Here is a 23,052-nt window from a genome sequence, read left to right on the forward strand (position 1 = left end):
ATAATAAGGTAGTTAATTTGTGGGCTCGCATTTTTCCATAAAGTATAGTAGGCACAGCGTGCTAGCTGACACGTTTATTACGACCGAATTTGGACTAATCGCAGCCATTGACTGCGCATTAATTTTTTTTCATTTTTAAACGGCGGAGTAACCTTAACATCTGCACAGGGGAAATCCTGTTGCTATCGCCTGTTTGGAGGTTAACTACAGTTACCAGTACCAGCACGGATGGCACCGGATGCAGAGGCCTCAACAGTCCCAATTTTAATCATAAACGATTATTAAAACCGATGGCCCTTCGCTTCTAAACGGAACGATGGAATATATTATCATTTTCAAACTACTTCGTTTATATTTAAACACTTCGTTTGTATTTGAAAACCTACTAAAGAACTATTCGACCCACTTTTGTATAACAAACACAAATAATTTAATGTAACAAACTTTTCTGCAAAAGGCTCGGTTTGGAAAAAAAATCCAAAAATTATTTTGTTTCCAAAATTATCACCAATACGAGTAAACACATTTAGAAAGCCACTTGTTGATTGATCTATACAAATATCCGAAACGTTAGCACGTTTATTCACACACATACATACATATGTGTTTATATATTGGTTTATGATTTAGTTGCAATGTGGCACTTGCAACCTATAGCAATTCCTATATCAATTCACTCGCCAGAAAATTTAACCGAAAATCACAGATGTTCGAAACTTTCACTTCCACGCTACTTCCACCCAAGTACAATCGCGAGCGCTTTCGACTTGTAAATGTGGCACATGTTTAATTTTATTTCGAATTCTGATCAGATGTGGTATAGTATTTTTAGAAGCGCAAAATGTGTTGGAGAAATAACAAAAAAAAAGAAACACAAGCGCAAAACAAAAAAAACAAATAAATTAAAATAGCACTAGTAAAAACCAAGAGCAACGTACCGCTGTGTGTTTTTATTTCTATATTTTTTAATAGCGCATGGATTATTTGTTTTGTAAATACTTTTACTACATGCATACGTATCCCACTCAAGCATCCCTCTCGCTTATTAGCCTGCGTTAACTTTTATTTTCATTTGCTATATTTTCGTAAAGCACATTCACATTTCCATCCCGCAGTTGTGGACAAATCGGACGGCGACGCTTTGTTTGGATGCCGCGCGAGAGCATCTCGACTTTGCGAGGCATTTCAGTGGCACAACTGCATACACCAGACGCCCACTTTATGTAGCCATGCAAACATACACACACATGTTGAAACAGAACTGCGCATACATGAACGTGTTCAAAAAGATACTTACTCCTGCGCGAGATATCATTCAGTTCGCGCATTATTTAAAAGACAACTTTTCACAATATTATTTTTTACTATTAAATTCTCTTTATCTTTTACTGTTTGTTACTGTCCAAGGAAGAAGTTTTAAAAATTACACTGGCACACTTACAAAACTATATACACGAATGCTGCAGTATAACAAATATAATAGGCAAAATATACTGATAAAGCATACGGTTGTACGCTGTTGATGTCGGCGGAACATCGCACCACACCGCTCTGATTACAAATGGTACTAGCACCAACTATTCAATATCGCTTTACACCGAAATATACTTATCTAATTTTTATCAGCCGCCGTAGCCGAACAGGTTGGTGCGTGACTACCATTCGAAATTCACAAAATTCGGTGAAACACCAAAATGAAGAAAAACATTTTTCTCCGAGTGTATTTCTGCCATGAAAAAGTTCCTCATAAAAATATCTGCCGTTCGGAGACGGCTTGAAACTCTAGGTCCCTCCATTTGTGGAACAGCATCAAGACGCACACCACAAATAGGAGGAGGAGCTCGGCTAAACACCCAAAACGGGGTATACGCGCCAATTATATACAGGGCCGTCGAGGTAAATCCGGATTCCATTTCAGAAGCTCGGGAGCAGTAGCGTTAAGTCTAAAACCGCTGATAAAAGGGCATATTTTTAGTGTATTGTTTCCTGATTGGCATTGGAGTGCCGGAGTAAGTGCTAGTGAATCGATGAGTCGAGAGCAGGACAGAAGAGCTGCGATACTAGAGTCACTTCGCACCGGAAAAAGCCCTAAAGAGATAATTGAGTGGTTTGGCTACAAAAAAACGCAACCCTAGATGGACCGCGTGGCTGCTGGAAGAGAATATGTGTTTGAGCAGGACTCCGCACCTGCTCACAAGGCAAAGAAGACTCAGGCTTGGTTCCAGAACAACCTACCCTACCACTGGTCACCAGATTTTTGGCCACCTTCAAACCCAGACTGCAATCCTCTTGATTTTTACGTGTGGGGCACAGTTGAAGCAAAAGTTAATGCGAAGCCTCATAATGCTAAGGACGCTCTGAAGACAACCATCGAGGAAGTGATGACCACAATGGACAAAGAGGAGGTAGCTACCGCATGTGGGCGCTTCAGGTCCCGGCTGGAGCAGGTAATTGCACGAGATGGAGGTTACATTGAATAATTTTCAACTATGATATGTGTACTCACATTACACAAAGTTAAGTGCAAATAAAATTATTTTTGAGTAAATATCCAATAGTTTTGTTTTTAACTTCAACATTCCGGATTTACCTCGGCGGCCCTGTATATAAACATATATAATTTTTATCAGGTCCTCAATAACGACAGATAACAAATAACGAACTAGGTGACTATGCATCTCCACCTGCATGCCCGCTTATACAAGGTGGAACAAATTTAATCACCCTATCGGAAGTTTTATAATTTTTGCGAATGCCGTCGTTCATCAATCATATTTGAAACCTGTGAAATAGACAGCTGCAATATGGCAACAGGCAAGCAATGGAGCGCGCAAAGATCACAATAAAGATTTCCATCGCACACCATAATTTTTTTATTAAGCAAAAAAGTTATTCAAAACCAAAATTAGATTATTGGTTTGATTAATTTTGCGCCATCTTGTATGTACTTTTATATATTTATATTACAATAGAAAAGAAGAAAAACTTGCAAATCAGCCATCGAGTGCTGCTTGAATCTTTTTAAGTAGGGAAGAAAAGCCGTCTGGTCTTATCATATTAAATTATGACATCACATCCACCTACTTCAGTAGCTCGTAAGGCTGCGTAATACAGCCCTAAGAGTATTCGATTGGAGGATTCGAGTGGTTAAAACCAAGCGAAAAGGTAACACAGAAAAGCGATTTACTTCGCTTGGTTACCTCTAATCAACGTCAATTGAAAGCATGTCGCGCCTTTTTGAACTAAGTCAAAATCAACCAGGCGATTATGAGGTTAATCAAAAACAATAATATTTATGCATATTACATATCACTCGAACATATGTTGGTTGGTTGCTTAAAGTGGTGATTCAATACAATGAATAGCTGACATTTTGCTTAATATGAACTTTTTTCAAAACAATTTTTTTAAAGCTAAAGCTAGCCTTAGTTTATATTTTTAGTATTTAGTCAGTATTTTTCTGTCCACTTTAGATATCAGAACTGCATCATTGTCCTTCCGTCCTACCACTTTCCTCCATCGTACTTCCTTTGATTTCTTCGTCCAAGTATGCTCACCCTTTGGGCAACCATTTCAACCTAACCTAACCTTATTTTGGACATGAATTCGATTTTGTTTATTTTTATTTCCTAGCATAAAAATGTTGATTATAAAAATAATATAATTTAATGTACTTACTTATGGGAATAAATGAAAAATACAAATGCTTTTTATCGAAAATTAATTAAATTACAAATCCGAAATTCTGTGTTAAAATTCAGCAGTGTTATTCGCGATTAAGCATTTGAGCCACTGTAGACGAATTAGGAACAATAACAAATAAGAGATTTGCCTAGGAATCAAAGATTACGAGTATACATTTGCGCTGGAATTCGGCACGCACAAATTTTAATAGTAATAAGAAATGTTTGATATATTTGATTTATGTAGGCAGATAGTAAACATTTCAAGATTGTGTAGCAAAAAAAAGTACTCCAATCGGTTGAGTGGTTTAAGATTTGTTGCATTGGGAAAATAAATTGTATGGTTTTTTTTAAAACATTTTGGCTTATGTCAGACCTCTTTTGTAAGTGTATGCAATCTGTCAAAAAAAACTTCGAGAAGAGATTAGCTTCAATATACAAAAAAAAAAAAAACAAAAACGCTGTGCAAATCGGGCATTCGGTCACATATAAATTTTTGGACTTTATTTCGAAAGACGTGGAGATGAAAATAATAAATGGAGCTCAGATTCTCAAAATCTCTATTTCTACTAAAAAAAATTATTTTTAATACTAACTTCAGATAAAATGTAAGCTTTAATTTCGGGTTTTAATGAAACATACACCGGTACCATCCTTTTAAGGTAGGTTCAACAATTTTCGCATGGGTTCAAGTCTTAAAAACTCTCTTTAAACTCATTTTATTTTTTAAAAGCCCAGCCTATGCGGCCGCCGTAGCCGTTGGTGCGTGGCTACCATTTGGAATTCAAAGAGAACGTAGGTTCATAATGGAAAACCTCCGAGTGTACTTCTGCCATGAAAAAGCTCCACATAAAAAATATTTGCCGTTCGGAGTCAGCTTAAAACTCTAGGCCCTTCTATTTGTGGAACAACATCAAGGCGCATGCCACAAATAGGAGGAGGAGCTCGGCCAAGCACCTAAAAAGGGTGTACGCGCCAATCTATACTATAAAGGTGAATGTCTCTACGTTGTCCGCGCATCACTACGAAACGACAACACGAAATGACGTAAAAATTTTTATACATTCATATTTTCACCCAATGAAGGTTATAGGCATGTTTTTATGATGGAACTCCCTTACCACAGCCCCCAGGCCGCGCCACCACTCTCATTCGTCACTAATAATCGAATATTTGTTTAAATTTAATATAAAAAATCTTGGTTTTTCCTATTTCCCACTATTTATAGCACACTCTAGACTTCATAATCCGCATAAGCTGTTCAACTATGACCCAAATGCAAAGTTCAAAAACGGTTTGAGATAGAAAATTAATAAAAGTAATTTTCCTTGATATTTTTTTGATTGGTTGTTTTGATTTTATTCAACGAGGCATAGCAACGGACGCCAGGTATCGTAATATTATGGTTATTAATAAAAAATTATGCAATTATTGCTTGTAAAATCTATGCAATTATTGTTTGTAATTCTTTTATATACGAGTACATATCCTAAATCCCTCAAAACTACTCCTACGCGAGCGGGGCCGCGGGTTAAAGCTAGTTACATATAGGTATATATATATATATATATATATATATACATATATAAATATATATATATATGGGTCGATTTGTGGGGAGGCAAAAAAATCGCCCATTGCTCTGTGAAAATCATATGTAGGGATCAAAATAAGAAACTTCGCCGAAGGAACCATACCTCTAAAACGAATTCTGATGTCCCTCAATTTGGGTCGAACTTTTTAGTTTCTTTTCTATAACTCACTTAAATTAATTTTTTCATTTACATATGTTCTGACTAAATAAATTTCTTAAGAGGCAAAATAGATATTATTGTATTATAAATAAATAATAAATATTATTATAAATAAATAAAAATAAAGAAAAAACATAGCCATTTAGCTGATTTTTTCATGTAAAGGTCAAAAATGGTGATATTTTTAAATTGGGGGACATCAGAATTCGTTTTAGAGGTATGGTTCCTTCGGCAAAGTTTCTTATTTTGATCCCTAGAATACGATTTTCACAGAGCAATGAGCGATTTTTAAATCGACCCGCCCTTAAACATAACCTATACCCATATTGGTCACTTCTATAGAAAATCTCACCGCACGCCCAGATGCATATATGCCATCATTTATCGAAATATATTTTTTCAACTTGGGAAAACATGTTTACATTAGGTTTAGAAACTCCTTTCCAATTGACAAACTTCTCCTTTTTTTAATTCAATTTTTTTTTTTGCTTTTGTTGAAAATTTATTTAAAATGGTTTAGCACCCAGCCGTCTATAAATTTCCACATATTTCGGAAAACTTACACATATTAAATGCTTTATTTGCGAAAATTGGTTCCTTTTACATACAGACATACATCTCACTTTTCAGTGTACATAAATTAGATTTTGTGATGTTATAAAATTATGAAAATTGCTGACTTTCTCAACACTTAATACATTTGATGATCTGTTCATTGCTTGTCCTTGACGTTTGCTTGCATTTGCATTGAATTCGCGCCGCCGCTAATGCCATTGCCATTATCGCCACCACCACCATTACCATTATTCATGTCTCTGTTTTGTCCTGCACTCGTTGACGATGAAATATTGCTGATGCCATCGGCATTGCCACCACTGATACCTTTATCTGCTGCGTTGTTTGTCGTCTTGTCATCTCCTACCGCATTCGAGTCCCGGTCGAAGAGGTAGCTGCCGCCTAATGGGCGTGGCGGTCTGCCACTGTAGGAATTGCTGTAAGAGGTGAGAGGAGTAGAAGCCTTCTTTGAATTATTTTACCCATTCACAGGAAGATTTAAGTTAACTATAAAATGAATAAAAATACTTAGTGTGCGGATAGAAATTGTGGCAAAAACATACACACACACATATATATTTCATGTGTTTAATTTTTTAAAGAACGTAGCCATATTGCAGTAGAGTATATATTTATAGTCTCATGCTAATATTTGCATTTCTTCGACATGAAGAACGCAAAGAGGTAAGAAGCTGCAAATTCAGTCCGTTCTTTTAAAAAAAGTTGGTTAGCCAGTTTTACTCTACAAAATACTATTTGAAACTAATTTTAACTAGTTTAGAATCAGTTAGTTACAGTTGGCATTAAAACGATCCAGTTAATATGACCCCAATTTTAATGGATCTGGATCAACGTAAGCTGAGGCACTGATCCTCAAATGTTCAAATAAGGAACACTTTATTCGGCAGCAAACGTTTTATTTCTCAATACAGCCTACTTTGAGCTCTATATTCAAGGTTTCTCCAAAGGTTTTTGATACCCTTCTATTTGATAGGATGTCGAGAGGCCTTCAAAATAAGCATTTAATTCATCGGTGATCTCTTCATTTGAACTAAATGTCCTTTAAGCCATTTCCTCATATTCGGGAACAGATAATAATCGCAGAGAGCGCACTCTGGAAAATTTGCTAGATGAGATGCCAATTCATAAGCTAGGTAGGTAGATAGGTAGGTGGGCTGGCTGTCGCAATGACACACATAACCTATTTCATACAATTTCGACAAGCCCCCTGTCATGGCTTGTGCCTTAATTCGTTGTTCTGATAGTTCGATTTTTCTTGGACAAATACGGTAGTTTTGCTCCTAAAACCTGTTGACTGACAAACCCACCCTCACACTCTCCTGCTTCGTTCACTACGAGAAATCCATTGTCCCGACTATTCTCAGTTACTGGTGTATTGTGATGAAACAACATTTCGACCAAGGTTTCAAAATGGTAGAAAAACTTATTTGATTGCCCAAATTTCTCTAAAATTATCAAACCATTGCCATTGGTATCGTATTTAAATATTTGAACAAAACTGTAATCACTAATAAATGTGATAAGCCGTAGGTCGAATGTAATATCGTGTGTTTACTTGATCATTTCTGGTGGGATGACCTTAGTTGAGTGACCACAACATTGGTCGTCTATTGGCCTCTAAGTTGTCAAATTTTATTTCCAGTGGTTTTAAACTGTCAAATTTGTTCATAAATTTATATATTGTATTATAGGCAGCAAAAGAAGTGGCAATTTGACTATTACTTTTTGCATTTTCTTCATATAAGAAAAATTGCAGCATTCGTTATATACTCGTAGAAGAAAATGCATAGTACTCGTACCGTCAAAAAAAGTTTTCAAAAATCAACGTGAATTTTCAAACACTTTTAACTGGCGCACCAATATATCAAAATTAAATGGGTTACCAGTGCATGCCTAAAATTTTTATAAGATTGCAAATCAAAAAGTTTGCATCAAAATTGCAATAGCATTTTTGAAATTTGAGTGATATGGTTTTTTTTTATATTTTTATAAAAAAAAATGAATAGTCAAAACTTTAAAAAATGTTGCGCTGATATTTTTGTAAGCACAAGTGCCTATTCTTGGGCCGACATTAACCAAAACAACTATTTGACAGATCAATCAGAAAATTAGGGGTCGTACTATTGGAAGAAACCAGCACACAGTCTCGTTCAATGCAATCATCAAACTTCTGGGCATAGCTACTGCCTTCAAAGTCATTGAACAAGTAATCACACTTTTCTGCAAACATTCTATCTTTGACAATTACGAGGTGTGCTCAAAAAGTATCGCGAATTTTGAGTTTTCGCAAGTTACGTATATTCGAATCTCATGTCTCTCACTCTTGCCGACGAGTTCGGCCATTTTCAATGTTCAGTTAATTGTTGATAGCTGGTTTGCTTGCACGTGTTCGGCTCGCCTCGATTTTCACCTATTCAAAAAGATGAATCAAAGAACCTGTATCAAATTTTGTGTGAAAAACGAAATTAAGTGCGCGGATGCATTCCGAATGTTGACTGCGTCATATGGAGAAGCTACTTTGGACCAAAGCAACGTTTATCGGTGGTACAAAATGTTCTCAGAAGGCTGAGAAGATGTGAACGACGAAAACCGTGCCGGTCGCCCGAGCACTTCAATAACAGACGAAAAAATTGATGAAGTGAAGAAAATGGTATTGGCCAATCGTCGAATCACCGTTAGAGAAGTTGCTGAGGAGCTAAACATATCGATTGGGTCGTGCCATTCGATTTTTTTCAATGATTTGGGCATGAGACGGGTTACCGCAAAATTCGTACCAAAACTCAATTTCGATCAAAAACAGCATCGCATGAACATTGCTAATGAAATTTTGGACTCTATCCGCGACGACCCAAATTTGTTCCAGAGGGTCATAACTGGTGACGAATCGTGGGTTTGTGGTTATGACGTGGAAACCAAAGCTCAATCAACTCAATGGAAGCTGCCGCACGAACCAAGACCGAAAAAAGCGCGCCAAGTTCGGTCAAATGCAAAAGTTTTGCTTACCGTTTAATCGATTGCAGGGGCGTTGTGCATCAGGAGTTCTTGCCACAGGGTAAAACGGATTTGTGGAAGAACAAAAATTGGCTCTTGCATCACGATAACGCATAGTTGCTTGTGCACGACTTTTTGGCCAAAAACAACACACTAATGAAGCCACAGCCACCGTATTCTTCAGATCTGACCCCTTGTGACTTTCTCTTGTTCCCGAAACTGAAGAGGCCCATGAAAGGGCGACGCTACGCTACGATTGACGAGATAAAGACGGCATCGAAGGAGGAACTGAACAAGATAAAAAAATGATTTTTTGAAGTGCTTCGAAGATAGGAAGAAACGTTGGCATAAGTGCATAATATCTTATGGGGATTACTTTGAAGGGGACAAAATAGAAATTAATGAATAATTTTTGAAAAAACACAAAATTCGCGATACTTTTTGAACACACCTCGTATATAAAACGTAGCCTTTAAAGAATCTATACCTACACTTTCGAGCCAATATTACTGAGCACTGTGATACAATAACTTACAGCACTATACTTTTTCTTAACCCTTAACCTCTTTCAAACAAATAGTCTCACCACCTGTTATTAAGTCCACATTCCTGCTATTGACCCAATAAAATTCTTAGGTGTCTAAAAAGCTTAATGATTGCAAAAGCCTTTAATAGAAATAATTATGAATGTTAGTTATGAATTTTAGGTATACTTATTATTACAAATATAATAGTCAACACTTTGTAGAACTCTAACCATTAAAACTTACCTCTGCTGATCCCTGTCTCGCTCCCGTTCACGACCTCTCTCCCCATCCCTACTGTTTCCCCGCATGTTTGACTCTTTATCACGTTCGTCTACATAATTCCAGCCCTGGGTACTGCTGGAATTATTGCTATTATTGGTACTTGTGTTGCGCGTCGCAGCGCCAGCGCCGCTTCCGCTTCTGCTATCACTACCCCTACCACTACTTTCCATGCCATATCTATAACCATAATCATATCCATGCTGGCTAGTTATGGGACGTGAGGTAACTTGCGTTGTACCACTGTAGCCACCGCCGCTGCTACCGCCGGCAGCATAGGGGCAATCGGTGACTTGTACGCCACAGGGCGACGAAAAGCGACGCTGATCGTAGACAGATTTGGACGGATAGCGGCTGCGATCGCTATTTTCGCCTGCGAAATAATAGCCACGTCCGGAATTGTCGAAACCCGACTGCCCTCTGGAGACCATTGGTAGGGAAATGAGGGCATGAGGCATGTGGACGCAAGAGCATAAGGGATACATTTTGTATGTACAATTGTGTGAGTGCGCGCGTTTAGTAGCGGTGGATTTACACATACATACATAGTTTAGTTTAGAAGGAAAACAAGTGCAACAGGTGGACACCCAGCGGACAGGCAGAGAGAGTTTTTGTGTTGATTTCAACGATTTGTTGGTGTTATTGTTTTTGTTTTTAATCATTTTTGTTGTTTATATTTTACAAATTTGTGTTGTTGTTGTTTTGCAGTATTTTACAGTGACGGTAGAGAGACAATATGCAATGAAAACAAGAAGAGAGATATTGCACATTTAAAATATAAGGAAATAAAGAAGGTAAAGCAGATTCCTATACATATTACATATACAGGTATGTACACAGAAGAGTTAAACACAAATTCTACGATATACTTTTACCATTTAAATTTTAAAAACATTGTAAATGCTCAGCGTTACATTACCTGTAGGTTTCATCCCAAGGTCGATAATTGCGATAATCATAGCGCGATGAAGAGGAACGATCGGGGTAGTCACGATCGTAGCTGCCGCCACGTGGACGCTCATAATATCGATCTGTGAAGAGGTGATTCAGTTTAAAAACTTTCTTTATCTTACTTTTCAGACCAAACGTACCACGATAATAATCACCGATACGCTCCTGATCATAACCGCCTCGGCGATCGTAGCGATCGTATCCGCGCCCGTCATAGCGATCATAGGTTTTCGAGCCTAAACGATCGTCTCTGCGTAAAGAAAAATAGAAAATTAGCAGGGAGTTAAAGCGATCACAATGAAATAAAACTGTGCTAGTTCAAAAACGCTGAAAATGATAAATGTTGAAGAGAATAGTGATATTGATTATTTTAGATTCACTCAAATAAGAAGGATGCTCGCTTTGGAGACGAAAGGTAGACCTCATCGTATGGTCGCATCATATGAAATCATTGTAAATTTTATATTAATTGATTTCATATAGATGTAAATTATTCGAAAATGTATTCTTTTGCAAGAATTGCACTTAATACAAGAAGAGAAGAAGAAAAATGAGTATCCCCACTCATGTACTGTAATTATCGTTCATTTAATACAGGTATTAGTATGTACGTGTATATAAGTATGTACATATATATGCTGAACTATACGTTTCTAATATTTTATAAGCTATATGCGAAACTCCATTGTAGACAATCACGCAAGCGAACAGTCATAACTCACTATGGGTGACGTCATGCAAGCTTCAATTAAATTTTGCTGACCGTAGGATATTTAAACAGTTTTTATATGATCGACGTTTTATTTGATGTTTAATGAGCTAGCTTGCTGATCGTGTAAACTCTTCTTAGTTGCTACTACCTTTAAAGCTTTCAATTAAAAAGTTTCGAATACATATCTAATTCTATACTTTACAATTGCGACTTAATTAGTCAAAACCTATAGAACTGATCATAAATATAGTATAGTAAATTTTTATATATTATTTTACAAACCTGTCGCGATAATATGAAGATCCCGCCGAGTAGGAAGAGGAATATCGGTCATAGTCGGGACGATAGCGATCATCGGAGCGATAACGATCATCGGAGCGATAACGATCTTCTGAACGATAACGATCATCGTATCGTTCATATGGGTAGTACCTGAAAATATTTTTTGTTTTTTTATCATAATTTTTACCACATTTTTTGTTAACCAAATCACATTGTCCCATACCAATTGTCTGCTGAGCGACTAGAATAGCCGCCACTGCCATAGTTACGACTGCGATCATCACCGTTGCTAAAATTTAAAATAATGTCCGTATTGAATTATCTCAATATACTAATTTCCCCTAACTCCAACTTACCGTTCTTCATAGCACCGAACACATCTCGATTGGCGACTCTTGCGGTATATTGAACCCAATGCGCTTTCTGATGGTGGCGCTGCTGCCTCTCCACGATTCGAATCGTACAATTGTACGATGGATGATTGACTATTTGACGGGGCTTGTTGCTGCGCCGCTGTGGATAGAGTGATCCACTCTTGCTGAAGCAATAACACCAACCATATTGCCTAAATAAATGAGAAATTTCTATGGGTTATATTAAAGTATAGAAAATAATGATACGCCCATCAGAGGGGCGTGACGTCACACTGATGCAGTTGCGTGAGAGAAATTTTGTTTTTTGTTTTTTCGAACAACAAGAATGCAATGAAGAAGAAGGAACTATACAAGTTGGTCAAGTGTCGTCACATACACAGCGATTACGACAAATAAACTGAGAGCGGAATAACGGCACGAGATGGGCATCACCTCTATATTCTGGACCTATAATATTTATACGAAGCTTTTATACCATATGCTCATTTGTCTTTCCTCCAACTGCAACACCGATATGTTCAGATATCAAGCAGAATAATGTAGAGTAATCAAAATTCTCCATTTTGAAAGGGTAAGTACGGCCAAAGACACTTTCAATAATCGCAACCACTACTCGGGGCGATAGAATAGCTGGCCACTCATCTTTGACATTTGTCAAATGGACAGAAATGCAATTTTAACCATGGACACTTGCATCATAAAATCATGCTTTAAAATTATTCAAATTTATTATACTAAATGGTCGATCTTTAAGAACAACATATCGTCAAATATAGTATATTAATTTTCCCCCTTAGTAATGAAGCTCATTTCACACTGGACGGATTTGTCAACAAACAAAGTTGCCGTATCTGGGGAGTAGAGAACCACCGAGTAATTCGCCACTAAAATATACTGCTTAGTGTGGTTTTTAAGCTGGCGGTGGTTCGAACCTCCGGTCATGAAACACCAAATGAATGAAAAAGTTTGGTCTAATGACGGTCGCCTCTCGGCAGGCAATGGCAAATCTCCGAGTGTATTTCTGCCATGAAAAAACTCTTCACAAACAACCATTTACCGTTCGGAGTCAGGTTGAAACTGTAGGTATCTCCATTTATGTGACACGTCGTGATGTAGGACACAAACACCCAATAAAGGGCGTAAGCGTGAATTAAATTGTTTCTTAATACGGAACGTTAAATATCAATTTTTTTTAAGAATAGAACAAATATTTAAATTTGGTGCTTCCAGCTTCCATAACCCGCTTTTTAAATCTCGTTATAGCCAACTGCGAAAAAATACACTCCGCGACAAAATGGTTGCGCATCAACATTTTGAATATTTTTTATTTCTGATTATTTTAACACTTATTCGCTGTTGGTGTTACCCGTTTTCTCTTTTAAAAAATAATGTCATTTATTCGTTATGTGGAGAAAATTTTAAAGAAACAAACTATGAACGCCAACGTGATTTTTCAGCACCTCCAAACTTGCATTTTATTCTACTAAAATTTATTGGACTACAAAACTGCATACCAAATATTTTTCTACAATTTCTGATGACAAATGTGGTATTGGGATAGGAAGTTTGTGGAATTTTTTTAAATTTATACATGAAATATATTGATACAAAAATAATGAAACTTCGAAAACAAAACAGAAATTGATCAAAATTTTGATGGAATGTTGATGATTACGACCGGTGAAAAATTTTAGTTGAATGTAAGTCAGTGAATTATAATTGCTCTGAAATTGCATGAAAAGTCGCATCAGTTCTGGGGAAAAATTTTTGATTTTTCACATATGTGACCTGGTCTATGAAAAGGTACCTTACGTGTCAAAAAATCGTTTTTCACTTTTTTGTTCATTCGAATAGTGTGTGGAAGGCTCTTTAAAATGGTGAAAACCAGAAAGTCACAATTTGTTTAAAAGTTTGTTAAAAGTAAAAAAAAAAGAAAAGTACAAATACGAAAATACAAAAGCTAACTTATTTTTTAAAACGATTTTTGCGACTTGCATTAACTTTTTCTTATTTATTTATATATAAAAAAATGTTTTTCACTGCTTCTGTGATTTTATTGATACTGTGATCTATGCTGAAGAAAATAAGCCAAACCGGATTGAAAAATATTAATATTTAAAAAAGTTACAAGGGTTTTTAGAAGTTTAAACTTTAACTGCTGTTTTCTCGAAAACTTGTTTTCGCACGTAAGGTACCTTTTCGTAGACCAGGTCACATATGTATTTGAGGTATTGCATCATACGTAAAACTTTATTCAGATAGGAGCAAAAAGCAGATAGGAGCATAGGTTTAAGAAGCATCGACTTTTTGTCCTAGGTTTAATTAACGTTGAAGGCCTATTCACACTTTTAGTTATGCCACGAATTAAGTTATGCCTAAAGTAAAAATAATTTTTATTTGCTTATGGGAGTTAAAGATGTAAATGAAACTGTTCAACAAACAAAAACACTTTCTGACATAAAGTTTTCGTATGGAAATAGGGATATTTTTGTACGGATTTTATTTTTGCAAAACGAACTTGGTTAAATAGAGGCAGCGTTCGCTTTAGTTATTTTAATTATCTTTTTTCAATGACTGATCTTCATTCCTCGTGGATGAGAGTCCCTCTTTTTCTTAACCTTTTTATCCAGAAATAAATTCTATTTGTCCGTTACCGAGAGCTCCGCGTCCGCATACACGAGAGGTGGTAAAAATATAAAAATAAGCAAACGAGTGTCCGTGTTCGATTATAAGAATGTCCAATTGTTCTAAAAATTCAAGTTAAAATATGGTTCTTGGGCTTTTGTCCGATTATGGGAGGTGTCCGCAAGCAAAGGTTTCACTGTAATAATACTACATATATTGAGTTGTCGGCATCATTCGAAAAATCTTAACCTTACCGCCATCCATCGTTTAAGTTTTTCACAGAGACATTATTTTCTATGTATGTAGTGATTTATTCTCTCTAGAGCGGGTTAGAATGGTTTAAGTCTTTCATGCTTCAATACATACAACATTGAGTGAATTTTATAAAATTTCAGATCCTTTGGCTCGCCAGTTTTTGTCTTTTAAAAAAACCTTCAAATTGTTATTGAATGAATTAAATATGTACGAGGGTCGCCTCAAAAGTCCGTACAAAAATAAAAACTGCTTAACTGTTTCGGGTAAACCTTTTCTATTTTTCTACATAGCCTACTTTTAGGCTTATACACTTCGTCCAATGATGTGCTAGTTTATTGATCCCATCCGAATAATACGATTTGTCCAAATCTGAAAAATAGCCATTCGTTTCTGCAATCACCTACTCGTTTGAATAAAATACTTTTCCCGCCAGCCATTTCTCCGATTGGGGAACAAATAGTAATCCGAGGGAACCGCGGAAGCCAAGTTTGAAGAATATGGGGGAATGTGAAACGAGTTGGAACTCAGTTTCTATTAATTTTGCGACCACAACTGCTAACGCGTGAGCTGGTGCATTGGCGAGATGGAAAAGGAAAAACACTCGACTTCCTCGATTCAAAGTGGTGGAGCAAAGCAGGACTAGCCTTATCACCTTGAGCGAAAACCATAAAGTTACCTTAATCTGGGTCCCGGGACATCGGAGCATCGAAGGTAAAAAGCGGATGAACTGGCAAGATAGGGATCTGCCATGAATAACGCTCTTGCAGAATTGGTATTCACACCACTAAGTGCAGTCAAGAGTGCAATTTCCCCAAAATACCTCCGAATCGCAGATTGTAGATGGAGAGACCAGACGAAATGCAAAATTAGCAGAACGTTATGGCCCATCTACAACCTTAAGCAATCGTCAACATTGATAAACATGAAACGACGGGACGCCTGGAGACTAACGGCAGTCATAACAGGCTTTTGTCTGTGGGAGAACAAGCAGCCAAAATGGGCATCCCTCACAACACACATTGTCACAGTTGTAAACAACCGGAGAAAAAGGAAACAATCTTCCATTTCCTCTGCGAATGCCGTGCCCTATGGAAGGACAGCGTGTTAACCCTGGGTAAACCGCTGTTCGAGAGTCCGGAACTTAGATGTCTGTCTGGCTTAGATGTCAACAACCTGATAAGGTTCCAGAACCGCACAGACTGGATATAGTCATGCTGTAAATAACTGGTAAACAAGTTGGTAACGAGGATATGGCAACAAAATGGTATGGAAGCGCTAGTTGGATTCTGGAAGAATCACCACTTACACTAACCAACCAACCAACCAACCTCGATTCAAACGAATGCCAAACGCAAAGTAATATTTCTATCTGACTAAAACTTGGTGTGTGTTCTTCAAGATATGCTACTAACTAAGCATAATACCGACTTTACACGGATTTTTCAAACGACCCTCTTATATAAGTACCAACTAATCTCGTTAAGTTTGTCTGTAGGAAATCATGTATTTCTAGATTTATTAATAATAAATAAGTAAATAAACGATGATTCTGAATTAACGTAAGATCCACCCGAATCAGAACTAAATTGCTGACGTGGTGGGTTAACCTCGACGAATATCATTTAAACCAGCCAAGAAGAAGGCTGCAGATGAATTCCTTCGAACTATGCCAGCATTTTTGAGTAAGAATACAATTTTTCCTTCATGCATTAAGATGTAAAGTACATTGAAATTGCCATTGTATTGCCATACACTTATTCAACAACCGATTTCACCGCTTTAAATCAGTTTTAGCATATTAAAATTGTTTAGGCAAAACGGTAATTTATGGAAAATCAATTAAAGCGTACACACATCCACATATGCAGCAGAACACCAAAAATAGTTGCTGAGAAATGGGGGCAATAATCTCGTTATCGATTAATCTTCATGCCGCTGAACTGTGTGCGCCGTCGATCGCAAACGCATTAGTTCAATTTGATTTTACAATTCAGCAGCTATTTGGGACAAACGCGACAGCGATTATTAGAACGATTATTACAATAAAACATATGAATATCTATACTTATAGTAGAGAGTAACCAAAACACCTAACAGAAGTTTGCGCGCCAATTATTTATTTTATTTGTAGTAGATACACACATAGGTATTCATGTAGGTATATACATATATAGCCAAGCAACTGCAAGCCAGAAATCGGCATTAATCGGAATTATGTTATTTCATGGGTAGATGAAAAGCATTTCGCTTTAAACCTCACTTACTCGTACTCGCTAACATATCGCAGAATGTCAATCATAATTTTCCCCAGGCGTCCATACACACTCGCATGCCTGACTTGATTGTGTAACAACAATAAAAGTCTGCTGCATAGTCATGTGTATGTACATATGGCATAGTATGTGAATGTAAATGTATTATGTGGAGTGAGTCCGTTTAACACTTTACTGGTGACACCTCTGTCACCAACACGTCCATAATGATCGGTCATAAAATAGTGTATGGTAGCGCCATTACCGCGCACCGGATCTAATTAAAGCAGTATAATAAATAAATTTTCGTTAGTACTCCGCAATAATTATTTAGTTCAAAATTGAGCACAATTTTTGGGATATTTTTCTATATTTTACTTTAGTATATTTTCTGCTCTTTTTGTTTTTTGTATAAAGTTATGATGAATTACATTGACATCATTTTATGCCTTCGGCAGCCCTGATGGGCAATACTTTAGCGTCATTAGTTAAAATGCAAAAACAATAAACACAAGCATATATGGTAGTAGAGCTCTTTAGCAACAGCACTAACATCAGCTTCAACTACCACAACAACGTTACTTACAGCCTAGCAGAAAAGTCAATTGGCCACATGTCGAAACGTGCGCGCTCGCGCTCTCCACGCATTGCTAGTCAAGCATCAGGAACCACTTCCGCTTATGCTGTGGTTTAGAAAAAATTATTCAGACATACATACATATATATGTATATATCAGGCACACAAGATCGCCAATATATGTTTGTGAGTATATACGAATCATAATGTGCCAGGCTGTAAGTAGGTATGTTCGTATGTGTGTGGTCATGGTTATTTTGCAGGGGCATAGACACATAGCACTTTTATAATAACTTTTTGTGATACTCTTTTGTTTTTTACTATTTTTTATATAATTTTAATCGCCGTCCACTAGTGTGAGTAATTGTCCATTGCATAATAAAATCGATTCTAATACTGAAAGTAAAAGTTGATCTCAAATACCCATGGTAAAGTATGCGCTGCGATCGACACTCGCAGTTAATGTACATAAGTTTTCTAGCAAAATTCCCATATTAAATCATGGAAGATGCGACTAACATTGTAGATGTGTTTAAACAAATACTAAGAGAAGAATTTTGAGGATGGTTCCATATGTAGAGTTCCCTATGTAAGTGGGGAAAGTCACTGATTGTCATTCACTTAGGAGTGGCCAGAACCATTTTTCTACATATGGTCCAAGCAGCTCACAATTTCCAGGCTTCACCCAAGTATTCTCCGGGTAGCTTCCGAACACCCGTTCGAGAGTGACCTAATGTGAGAAGACGAAGTAACCCAGGACAATTGGCCAGCTGATTGATGTCCTCGTTAGAACAAAGGCTGACATTACTGGCACTCAGGATATGCGTTGGACGGGGCAAGGCAAGAAAAGCATTGGACCTTGCGACGTTTACTACAGGTGTTGGATTTTTTGTGGGAGATAGACTTCGTCGCCAAATACTGTCGTTCACTTCGGTGGACGAGCGTCATTCAAGACCGGGGTGTTTTCCTGTAAAAACAAAGACTAGTGTCTGCATTCCAGAGCGTACTTAAGAGAGAGCATATGTCACAGAGAATGTGAAGATCCCGATATCCCAATCGTTGACAACGGAACTATTGTTCCGCTACTCGACCATGACGAGGTGAGAATAGCGATAACGCAGCTAGAGTACAACAAAGCCGCGAGAGCCGACGGACTGCCGGCTGAGCTATTCCTGGCGGCGAGAAGCATGCAGCAGCTTTGATGTAAAATATGGTCGAATGAAAGCATACCTGCCGATTGGAATTTAAGTGTGCTCTGCCCAATCCATAAGAAGGATGATTCAGCAATTTGCGCCAATTATCGCGGGATTGATTTTCTAAATATCGTCTATAAGTTTCTAGCGAGCGTATTGTGTGAAAGATTGAAGCCCACCATCAGCCAACTGCTTGGGCCTTATCAGTGTAGCCTTAGACCTGGAAAATCTACAATCGTTCAGATATTCGCAAGGCGCCAAGTCTTGGAAAAGACCCATGAAAAGGTAATTGACACCCACCATATTTTTGTCGATGTCAAAGCTGCATTCGACAACACGAGAAGGAGTCGTGTAACCTTTGCGGTTGATCTACACTGGTAAGGTCATGTCTCCGAATAGTTCGCGAATTACTAATCCATTCTACCACTAAAGTAATGTGACAGCTAAAATAAACACATTATTCTGTATCCACAACAAAATGGGTATTGGGAAGCGGCAATCAATTTATAGTAGACTGCTGAGCCATTCCATGCCAAGTGATCCAAGTATTTTGAACATTGTCGTCCATTTTTCTGAAAATTAGACTAGTGCGTGGTTTGAGTATAATTAGGAGTAAATGGAACAAATTTTGAAAAATATTTAATAATTTTGTGAAATATTCAATGTTGAATTTATTGGTATAGAGTGTTTACAGTGAAATATCTTCGGTTCTTTTTAAGATTTTTATAATTTTTTGTTTTTTATTTTTTGCAAAAAATATGTTTGAAAACTATTAAATTTACTGGTAAAAATTTTCTGTAATTTTTTTTGTTTATAATTTGGAAAAACACGCACCTTTAGACTTTTTTTATTCTTTTTTATTTTTACGCCCGTTTGCAAATCGATCGAAGCATCGCTACGACATTAGCAAGCAGATACACAGTATTTTTTGTTGGCTTGGCACCTGTTTGAATATAATTAGAAAAGTAATGGGAATTCCGCTGTGAAACTTTCGGATATTAGTGAACAAAATCTCGATTATTAATGACAAGAATACAAAAAATGTGTCTTTTAAAAATTAATAAAAAAAAAACTTTTTCTAAAAAATTTTGAGCACAAAACTAATTTTTTTACCAAACCCTTTTTTTAAAACGCATATTTTATATTTAAATATAAAAAAAGATTTAAATGTAACAAAACCGAAGACATTTAACTTTAATATACTCCCCACCATAATTTTCAACATTATGTAAATCTCAAAATTTAATTTTTTTTTTTTTCAAAAATTATTCAGTTTACTTCTTACTCAAGCCTACAAATAAACAAATTTAAAAAAATATTACAGCAATGTTGAAAATACTTATATTAGTTGACATGGAATCGCTCAGCTACTAAAATCCTTACTCAAATGTCATTTCTACCCCGTGAGTAAATTCTTCAACAAACGACGTGTATGTTTCACTGATGTAGGTGTTTCTTCATATATTTTTTTATTTTTGTGGTGAAAACAAAACTCCTAAGGCTAAGAGAGAAGGCTAAACTGCTACATCAATGAGGGTCGCACTTCATACAATTCACGAAACAAATTGATGTAAAGTCACTAAAGCTATTGGTCTGGTGACCAACAATAAGAGCATATATTCCTGCAATAAAGAAAAATATGCGAATGATGGTATTACGCTATCGAAAATCAAAAATTTGAAGTAAGACTTTGTAGAAGGAGAAAAATGGTCTCTCGATAAGCATAAACTAGACTCTCTTCCACCTTCTTTACAGTGCTGGGCATTCGAACACGAAATCTGTAATGTATGTACAGGGTGCGCCATCTTTTATGTCGGTATGTAAACGCTGAATAACTTTGTCATTTACCAACCGATCGACTTCAACATATCGTATATGTTTTCGATACGTCAATTCAGTAGGCAACGCAGAAAAAAGATCTCAGTTTGTGATTGCTAATAAAGGTGGTCACTTGATTGATATTATATTCAAAAAAATTGATATTACAATAAATTGTAAATAACTAAACCAAATTAAAATACCTCACTTATACAAATCAGTTGTTTTTTTTTTTTCAAAGTTATTCAATGTTTTCATACCGACATAAAAGATGACGAAGCCTGTATTATGCCGTTGGACTTTCTAGAAATGACTTATTATTATTTTAATATACCCGTGGGGAGTTGCATATTCATGTTCCGAGTGTCTTTTCTCTTCATTTAAAATCATCTGCTAGATTTTTCTTTGTCTCATAAGTTCGTTTCCTAAGCAATTTTCAATATTCTTCCTTAGCTGCGGGATCTAATCGGCGGTCGGTCAGTTTTATTGAGACGTAATTTGTAGAGATCTACGACAATTCAGAATAAATACATTTTTTGTAATAGTGTGAATTTAAGCCAGATTGCTTAGAATTTCAATTATTACAACAATCGGGACGTTTTAGTCAATACGAGGTCCTTTAATCTCTGATTTTTTGCTTCACAAAGCAAATACCTCCGTATAAATCCTTGAAAGATATTTGGTATGCCTGTTGATGTTTTATTATAAATAGAAGCTCCCACAATTTTATGTCTCATCCAAATGGTAGATTTTTCATAAGAAGCTTTCTCATCAAGCGTGATCGTACTGGATGTTTCAATGCATTCGATTTCGATTTAAAATAGCTTCGATTTAATATCCCGCGAGCTAAGTTATTTGAGCGCAGTCCAACTGTACGAGTAAATATAAATACACTCTAGTTCCTGAATTTGTTCAGCATATATTTGAAGGTGGCACTTACATTTGGGTATAGCTATGATTTCTGTCTTGAATACAACCTACAATACAAGTAGTCAGGAAACGCTATCATTAGCAATACCTACAAAAAACTCAGCTCGATTTTTTTTGGCCCAGCTTTAAGCCATCTACTTATATACATACAATCGTTAATGACATAGTTACTTTGGACGACCTCCAGTCCTCCCGGCAAAGTAAAATTATACTGAAATTTTTTAGATAGTTAGTAGTCTGAAGTTCTAGTTCAAGTTTTGGAATGAACACTAAAAGGTCTGTGTGATAAAGCAAATTTTATAACCAAGCCGATATTTCAACTAGCTTGATCACTACCGAGGCTGTCATTTCGTTTATAACCTGGTGAAAAGTAGTCGCCCCGAAAACATACAAAGGCAAAAAGCTTTAATCCTGCTGCATTCCTTCAACGAAGTTCGGTTAGAAAATGTAACTCTAGGTAGAACTGATTAGTACTAAATTCGTTCTAATTACAATAGTTTAAATGGCCTTTTGTGTAGGCAAACTTTCTACCGAAGCCTGATTGCACTTGCTCGTATTTGTACGTTTAAGCGGCCTCCGTAGCCTAATTGGTGATTGCTATTGGCTAGCGTACAGGTTCAAAAACACAGGAATGAAACACCAAATTATAGAAAAGATTTTTTTAATAGCGGTTGCCTCTCGGCAGGCAATAGCAAACCTCGGTATGCTTTTTTTCCTTGAAAAAGATTCTCATAATAAAAAATGTTCTGTCCTTCGGAGGCGGCATAAAACGTTTAAGGAAAAACATCCAAACAAAGGACGTGGTGCATAATAGGCCTTGTACGCAATAAATTAAGAAAACAAGGAGCTGCCAAAAGTTTTGCAAAATTGTACCATATTTTTTTCCTTTTTGTGATTTTAAAAATTATTAGTCTTTCCAATTTAATTTTTTTTTAATATTTACAAAAAAATTATTTACATACCAACTTGAGTTGTTTCATCTTTATTCGTTGTGAGCAACCAACACTTGTACAACAATCTGATTTTAAAAATGTAATTCACCACACACAAAGACTTTTGTACAAGTTTCAGAATTTTTTATCTTCACTTTAACACCACATTTGTCCCACACTTTGCGAATTCACGTGAATTGTCTGTATGTATCTATATATGCTTAGAATACAAATTTTATGCTGGCTGACCACTACTTATTTTAAAGCCACAGGCGGTCGATATCTCTGCCTGGCTGATGAGTTAAGTTAGTCTGCGTACCGTTGACTTTCTAGTTTTGTAA

The 23,052-nt window shown here is 36.5% G+C and overlaps 1 protein-coding gene and 1 long non-coding RNA gene across 2 annotated transcripts in view; one reads left to right on the top strand and one right to left on the bottom strand.

The window, feature by feature from the left end:
- LOC128868785 (uncharacterized) overlaps positions 1-11,295 on the top strand; it is a 45,897-nt gene extending 34,602 nt beyond the window's left edge. The window contains exons 2-3 of the long non-coding RNA XR_008455159.1: positions 10,519-10,638; positions 10,736-11,295. This is a non-coding gene — a long non-coding RNA (uncharacterized LOC128868785). The remainder of the gene's footprint in view (positions 1-10,518; positions 10,639-10,735) is intronic.
- Positions 5,978-23,043, bottom strand: LOC128868780 (NKAP family protein). Its single transcript, XM_054111285.1, has 8 exons — positions 22,742-23,043; positions 12,112-12,320; positions 11,979-12,044; positions 11,756-11,905; positions 10,902-11,011; positions 10,730-10,841; positions 9,775-10,230; positions 5,978-6,429 (listed from the first exon to the last, which is right to left on the bottom strand). The coding sequence occupies exons 1-8, from the start codon at positions 22,757-22,759 to the stop codon at positions 6,150-6,152; spliced, it is 1,401 nt and encodes a 466-aa protein (XP_053967260.1). The 5' UTR covers positions 22,760-23,043; the 3' UTR covers positions 5,978-6,149.
- Between the last annotated feature and the right edge of the window lie 9 nt (positions 23,044-23,052).

This window comes from Anastrepha ludens, chromosome 6 (genome assembly GCF_028408465.1).
Source record: "Anastrepha ludens isolate Willacy chromosome 6, idAnaLude1.1, whole genome shotgun sequence".
NCBI classification, from domain to species: domain Eukaryota; kingdom Metazoa; phylum Arthropoda; class Insecta; order Diptera; family Tephritidae; genus Anastrepha; species Anastrepha ludens.